The sequence below is a fragment of the Dendroctonus ponderosae genome, unplaced genomic scaffold (assembly GCF_020466585.1).
Source record: "Dendroctonus ponderosae isolate FM_Combo_2020 unplaced genomic scaffold, Dpon_F_20191213v2 Dpon_F_20191213_4, whole genome shotgun sequence".
In the NCBI taxonomy this organism is placed as follows: domain Eukaryota; kingdom Metazoa; phylum Arthropoda; class Insecta; order Coleoptera; family Curculionidae; genus Dendroctonus; species Dendroctonus ponderosae.
Window position 1 is genome coordinate 734,505 of NW_026018611.1, and position 6,422 is coordinate 740,926.

Consider the following 6,422-nt stretch of genomic DNA (forward strand, 5'->3'; position numbering starts at 1 on the left):
AAATACTTCTAAAGTATTTGACACGTGAAAATTGGATTAGATTTTGATTAAATTCGTATTATTTAAAAAACCTTAAGATGTAGGTATTATAAACCTTAGTAAAAGACACTTATTTTGTTCAGCTGTTTAGAGCCTTTGCGACACCCTGTACATTACAAAAATATTTTTAAAATGTGCGCTCGGTAGAATTTTACTGATTAATTTGAAACTCACGTTTTTAAAAAACACTTTATTTCAAAATTAATACAATATTCTTTATTATGTGGATTTGAATTGTGTGTGACCGAACCGGACTTAACCATAGGCTGTTTATGAACTTTAACTTTAACTGAGATTAAACAGACCTGACCATAGACTGTCTTTAACTGAATTATCGTTCCTGCCGTGGCTACTTTTATACGTAAATCATGCTGATCATAGCAGAAACGATACTACGTCTTATTTTAATCGTTTAGTCGGCGGCAGTGGCCATATAATTGCAGGCGTCGGACAATTCATAAAATAATACTTTTTAAAAATCAAACGGTTTAGCGATTTTTCCATTCTCGAACGTAGTTGGCATCGGTTGTCTCGCTCGCACTCATGGAGGTCTATCAGAGCGACACCCGACCTGCGCGTTGCTATGTTCCAACTTGATGCACCCGCGGCTAAAAATGTTTCCGTTTGGAACGAGGCAAAAATTGGAAAAATGGCTACGCCTACTATATTGAGTTGTTCATCAAGATTTTGGAGTAGTTGGGAGTTTTTGGGGTTTTTCGGCCGTCGTCCAGAGATAAATTTGGTACAAAAACTCTCAAATTTTACATCATTTCGTTCCAAATTGCAAATACAAATGTTCTTATAGACAGTGAATGTGTCGAAAATACAAATTATCGTTCCTGCCGTGGCTACTTTTATACTTAAATCATGCTGATCATAGCAGAAACGATACTACGTCTTATTTTAATCGTTTAGTCGGCGGCAGTGGCCATATAATTGCAGGCGTCGGACAATTCATAMAATAATACTTTTTAAAAATCAAACGGTTTAGCGTTTTCAAACTTGCCGTGCCGTTTAGCGTGAATAACTCAGTATAGGCAGACTAAAAACGAAAAAATGCCTCTTAACTGCTTGTTGTTTCAGCAAGCGCACCGGCGGCCCGAGACACTTCCGAAAATGAGTTCGTCGAAGGCGTGGTTTGCAAGGTGCAGGACATCAACGAGAATGAAATGAAAACGTTCGAGCTGGACGAGGAGAAGGTTCTGGTCGTGAAGCAAAACGGAGTGATCAGCGCCTTGGGCTCCAAATGCACCCACTATGGGGCGCCTTTGGTGAACGGCGCCTTAGGAGACGGTAGAATCAGGTGCCAGTGGCATGGGGCCTGCTTCAAGCTCGCAACTGGCGACATTGAGGATTTCCCGGGTAAGAACCATCACATTTCCTCGCAAAGGCGCACCGTCTGACACACACGCCGCTACTTTCAGGCCTGGACTCTTTGCCCTGCTACAAGGTGACGATCGAAAACGACAGCGTGAAGGTGAGGGCGCGCAAATCGGAACTATCCAGCAACAAACGCGTGAAGCCCATGGCAAAGCGGGCGGCGCCCGCCAGCGAGAAAATTGTCGTTATCGGGGGCGGGCCCTCTGGGGCCACCGCCGTCGAAACCCTGCGACAAGAAGGTGAGGCCGCAGGCCCCTCGAATATCAAACCACTCGCCTTTGTGCGGCTTTGCAGGCTTCACGGGCCAGATAGTGCTGGTGTGCAAGGAAAACTACCTGCCCTACGACCGAGTGAAAGTGAGCAAGCAGATGGACTTCGAGATCGGCAAGGCCCAGTTCCGGACCGACCAGTTCTACCAGGACAATGGCATCGAGGTTCTAAAGGTACCGCCTCTCTAAAGGCAGCTACCGGAGGATTTCACTATTTCAACTCAACTCTTTCAGGGCGTGGCAGCCACTGCAGTGGACACTGCAGCCAGCACGGTCTCCCTATCCAATGGGGCGGAGCTTCAGTATGACAAGCTTTACGTGGCCACCGGCTGCAAACCCAGAAAACCCAACGTTCCGGGCGCAGACCTGGAGAACGTGCGCGTTTTGAAGGACTACGACGACTCAGCGTAAGTCGTCTGAGCTCTCAAAAACCCAATAAACTCATTGTTGTTTCGTCGCCAGCTACGCCTTCCCGCTGCTCAACCCCGACGTGGAGATAGTGGTGATCGGCAGCAGTTTTATCGGGATGGAAGCCGCCAATTTCTGCGTGGACAAAGTGAAGAGCGTGACTGTTGTTGGGCGAGGGGCGGTGCCGTTTAGGTCCACGTGGGGCGAGCGGATCGGGGCCGCCATACTGGCGCTGTTCGAAAGCAAGGGTGTAAAATACATCGCAAACAACGGTAAAGAGAGGCAAGTGTGGCGCGTTCAGAGGCACTGATTTTTGCTTAAAAAGGCATCAAAAAAATCAACGGATCGGGCGCCGTGTCCAGCGTGGAGCTGCACGACGGCCAAATACTCAAATGCGATATTCTGTTTTGCGGCATTGGCAGTTCCTACTTCACGGACTTCCTCAAAGGCTCAGGGGTGGAACTGCAGCCCGACGGTTCCATTGAAACCAACGAGTTCATGCAGACGAACGTTCCGAATGTCTATGCAGGCGGTGATATTGCTTATGCTCCGGTTTGGTCTTATCACAACAGGAAGGTGGCTATAGGTAAGACAGTATTAATAGCCCGGGATTTTTTTAACGCTGGCAATGGCAGGTCACTACGGCTTGGCGCAGTACCATGGCCGGGCGGCTGCTGTCAACATGCTGGGCAAGAACGAGCCAATCAGAGCGGTTCCCTACTTCTGGACCATGCTGTTCGGAAAGGGGTTCAGATATGCGGGCCATGGCAGCTACGACGACATCATTTACGCGGGCGACGTGGAAGGGCTGAAGTTTATGGCCTTTTTCCTCAAGGAGCACGAAGTGGTCTCGGTCACATCATGCGGTGAGTCTTGCAAAGGGTTCAGAAAACCCCGCACTAATTGGTTGGTGCGGCAGGTATGGACCCGTTGGTATCAAAGTTCGCGGAGCGATTGGCCCAGGACAGGAAATTGTACAGGAGCGATTTGCAAGAGGACCCTCTGGCCTGGTCGAAGGCCGCATAAATGCCAAACGAAACGCTGTTGTTAATTTATTTTCCGCAGAGATATTTATGTTAAGATTTTTACAGATGTTTTCACTGCTCGCTTGCCTTGTACAGTATTATTAAATAAAGCCACTGTTTCACAGCAGCACAGCAAACACTCACAGATTCCAATCAAGCCGCGCACTTGATGGTAAAAACGAAACACTTACCGACTATGCTGATCGCTATAAGTCAGTCTGCTGGAATTTCACTCTCGGTGCATGGTCCAGGTCTGCAGAGTCGCTCCCATTGCCATCCAAACTCTGCACCATCGAACTGGTGAAACTGAAGCGACTGTTATCGGTGGTTTCCGATCCGATTGAGACCGCATCGTAGTCGGGCAAGTGTCTGGCATTGAGGAACTTCACGTGGGCATCGTGCTCGATGAAAATACCTTTGGCGTTCGCCCCCAGTAGCTTGAACTTCGTCAGGCCCAGCCGGTACGAATCGCCTGCCATCAGGCTGCAAAGCTCTTCGCTGATTTTCAGGATCTCCACCGCAGCAAATTGCACCACGTACAGGTAGTTCTTGATTAAATGCACTGCCAGCGGAAGGTGCTGGTTCTTGATCTCCTTCTCTCTGGACGAGCGCCCGTATTCATCCACGAAAATCGAAAACTCATTGAACGTCAGCAGGTACTCGCGAGGATTCTGCGACACTTCCACAATGCCGACGGGAAAACTGCCCAATTTGTGGCATTTGAGGGCCGGTTTTAGGTTCAGATCGGACGCGTCCAGGAATTCCTCGGCCTGGAACAGGCTCAGATCGATTTCGAAGAACTTGTCGGCCCCAACGATCAGACTGTGCTCAGTGAATAGCATGCAGCTAGTTGGCTGGGCGGTGTCCAGAATCCGCACTGGAACGAACTCTTTGCTTTCGTAGTAGTACTCGAGGATTAGGAGCTGTTTGGCTGTTGCAACAGCGATTTTTTTCTGCGAAGCATGTTTCGACACCTGGAAAATACATCGAGCTATTTAAACGGACCCAACATTTCTCTTCAAATGGTGTGGAATGGCTTGCATCTTCACAGTGCGAGCAAATGGCCAAAAACGTTCTTTTCCTAAAGTCCTAAATACCCGAAAAACGCATTATTTTACCTGTGTTTAAGTCGTGTCTGTTTGTAAGTGTTCCGCACTTTTTATTGAGCTCCTTTATGCCAAAATAGTATTTTAACTCGAAGTTGATGGGAATTTTCTATTTTGTGCCTTTTTCCAGTTCGAAACTGACGAAAATCAAACAGATCACTCAAACTACCTGTCAACTGGGCAACGCTCATAAAGCAGGCGCAAACGGATGACAACTGCAATAGGGCGTGGCTATTCAGGCGTTATAACAACTAACAAAACGTGTATAAAATTGTAAATAATCAGAAAATTATCCTAAAAATGCCGTTAAAGTTCATAGAGAAAATGGCAGTCGCCGCACATAGCTAGGCATTTGGGCATAGTTGGCCGGGCCCTGTACCCTATTTTATTTTACGAACACCCTCCAGCTGCGCCTACAACCGTCAGTCTATTCTGCCCTTTGCGCGTGTGCATGACAAAGAGAGCAACATTTTGCCCAACTGACAAGATCGTTGACATAATCAGACAGTTGTGAAACTTCTTTATAAAAACTCGTTCAGTTTTCTTGGTAAAAAAGCGTTTTAAACATGGACTGCGTACTGAAATGATGGGCGTGAAGGAAGAAGCACAGAAGGTAACATTTCCCAAACAATTACTCGCTTATTTTCTTAGAAAAAGAATGTTTAACTAAACTGGTGTTGCGCACCGATCGTTGCGATATCAAAAACAAGTTTTACCTGCAAAAGATGAAATCCGCTCAAATTGTTCACGTTGATGTTGTGGTAGTTTAACGTGGGCTTCGCGCATGGGGCGCACTGAGTCAAATTGATCAGATGGTTCACATCGCACCCAATCAGGGTCAACTTGGCGCCATGGATCATCAGAACTGCATCCTCAAACAGCGAAATCTGCAATAAAACCACCGCTCTTTGCCTCCTCCTTTGGGTTCGCTCCACTTTCTCCTACCTGCTCAACATTGGCCACGCCTTCGATCCTCAACGCGCTAATACTGTTGTTGTAGTAGGAGAAAAGCCCCTGGTCAGTGCCCAGGACTTTGATGTTCTCAGTCAGCTCCACCATACAGTTTACTGATAAATTCGCCGGCAATTTCGCAAGAGTTTCCAACTTGGAGGCGGCCGGATCAGGTGCAAAGAACCGTTGAAGCCCTGAAAAAGCAACTGTTGAGGCCCAAAATCCGCTGAAACAATCAGTCCTCGTACCGGAAACCCAGGTGTCCTTGTCTTTGGCAGTGAGCGCCATCAGGACGAGGCTATCGGACGGCCAGCACGTTGTTTCGGGGCTCACTTCCACTTTGATGATGAATGGCAGGTCGCTATTGGCCACCGGCATTCCGATCTCGGATGGGACTGGTTCCAAAATTATCTAGAAAAAAGGGTTTATAATAATATGGCATTAAGGAGAGATGCGTGCGTACTTTTCCATGTGAGCCTTCCGGCTTCAATGGGAAGCTCTTCAGCGGCGCAGCGCAAGCCGCATCTGTGAATATTTCCAGCGAGCTTGATGTGAGGCGGGCGAACCTTTTCTCCCATGAGTTGAGTTTTTTGCTGAAATCATTTTGGTTTGAGTCTTGCTCGAACCATTGCGTGGATGGCACTCACCATGGCAATTTCACCCATCCTTCACACACCGTTTCGCCGCACTCCCCATTGCCTGGCGGGTCGGCGTTCTCGAAAATCTCCCTGTAGTGATTGGCCAGCTCCTTCGGTAATCCACACACTTTCGGCAGGAGTGGAGCGCAAGCTGGATGTCCAGCTATTTTGCATTCTTTGCAAATGCTACAGTTGCGGCCGATTGGGATTGGTTGATGGCATTGTGGGCATTTTTGCGGCATCGTGTTCAACTTCGACTCGAATCTGCGACAATTTGGCGCGTTAAGCTAGCTAGTTGAGTTATTTTTTAGTCGCGCAGCTATCAAGTTCGAACGTAGCAACAGTGGGCCGTCTCGCTGCTCGCAGCGACTTCTATGCGAGCGAGTGAGAGGACCGATGGGAACTACGTTCCGCAATGCAGTTTGGTTTGTAAAGGTGAATAAATCAAAATCAATTCCTGGGCTTCAGTCATTTATTGTCTATTTATCAATTAAAAAACGTTTCGGTGTTTTCCACCATCATCAGTTTTTATGTGTAGCGTTGTTGCTGCTTTAAGCCTTGGCATGCATTTTTTGCCGAGCAAGAAAATGCATGCCAAGGCTTAAA

At 47.6% G+C, this 6,422-nt stretch overlaps 4 protein-coding genes across 10 annotated transcripts in view; 2 read left to right on the forward strand and 2 right to left on the reverse strand.

Annotated features, from left to right (window-relative positions):
- The window catches only part of LOC109540057 (apoptosis-inducing factor 3), a 5,303-nt gene extending 2,055 nt beyond the window's left edge, over positions 1 to 3,248 (forward strand). For all 5 annotated transcript variants that reach the window (XM_019908224.2, XM_019908223.2, XM_019908225.2 and 2 more), the window contains 8 exons: positions 1,123 to 1,401; positions 1,464 to 1,658; positions 1,714 to 1,862; positions 1,923 to 2,095; positions 2,151 to 2,368; positions 2,422 to 2,682; positions 2,732 to 2,962; positions 3,016 to 3,248. In XM_019908224.2, coding sequence (XP_019763783.2) covers positions 1,123 to 1,401; positions 1,464 to 1,658; positions 1,714 to 1,862; positions 1,923 to 2,095; positions 2,151 to 2,368; positions 2,422 to 2,682; positions 2,732 to 2,962; positions 3,016 to 3,122 — 1,613 coding nt within the window. In that variant the 3' untranslated portion in view covers positions 3,123 to 3,248. The remainder of the gene's footprint in view (positions 1 to 1,122; positions 1,402 to 1,463; positions 1,659 to 1,713; positions 1,863 to 1,922; positions 2,096 to 2,150; positions 2,369 to 2,421; positions 2,683 to 2,731; positions 2,963 to 3,015) is intronic.
- The window catches only part of LOC109540038 (carboxypeptidase D), a gene marked incomplete at both ends in the record, with an annotated part of 86,885 nt that overhangs the window by 45,433 nt on the left and 35,030 nt on the right, over positions 1 to 6,422 (reverse strand).
- LOC109540056 (citron Rho-interacting kinase) overlaps positions 1 to 6,422 on the reverse strand; it is a 24,891-nt gene that overhangs the window by 12,633 nt on the left and 5,836 nt on the right. For 2 of the 3 annotated variants that reach the window (XM_019908220.2, XM_019908219.2), the window contains exons 21-26: positions 5,826 to 6,080; positions 5,642 to 5,771; positions 5,427 to 5,589; positions 5,173 to 5,372; positions 4,944 to 5,114; positions 3,136 to 4,095 (exon numbers count right to left, since the gene is read on the reverse strand). In XM_019908220.2, coding sequence (XP_019763779.2) covers positions 3,328 to 4,095; positions 4,944 to 5,114; positions 5,173 to 5,372; positions 5,427 to 5,589; positions 5,642 to 5,771; positions 5,826 to 6,080 — 1,687 coding nt within the window. In that variant the 3' untranslated portion in view covers positions 3,136 to 3,327. Of the gene's footprint in view, positions 1 to 3,135; positions 4,096 to 4,943; positions 5,115 to 5,172; positions 5,373 to 5,426; positions 5,590 to 5,641; positions 5,772 to 5,825; positions 6,081 to 6,422 lie in introns of those variants that run through there. The other variant, XM_048665806.1, reaches the window with a different exon arrangement.
- Positions 4,743 to 6,422, forward strand: part of LOC109540060 (protein LSM12 homolog) — a 12,823-nt gene continuing 11,143 nt past the window's right edge. The window contains exon 1 of the mRNA XM_048665832.1: positions 4,743 to 4,840. The gene's annotated coding sequence lies outside the window, so the exon portion shown is untranslated. The remainder of the gene's footprint in view (positions 4,841 to 6,422) is intronic.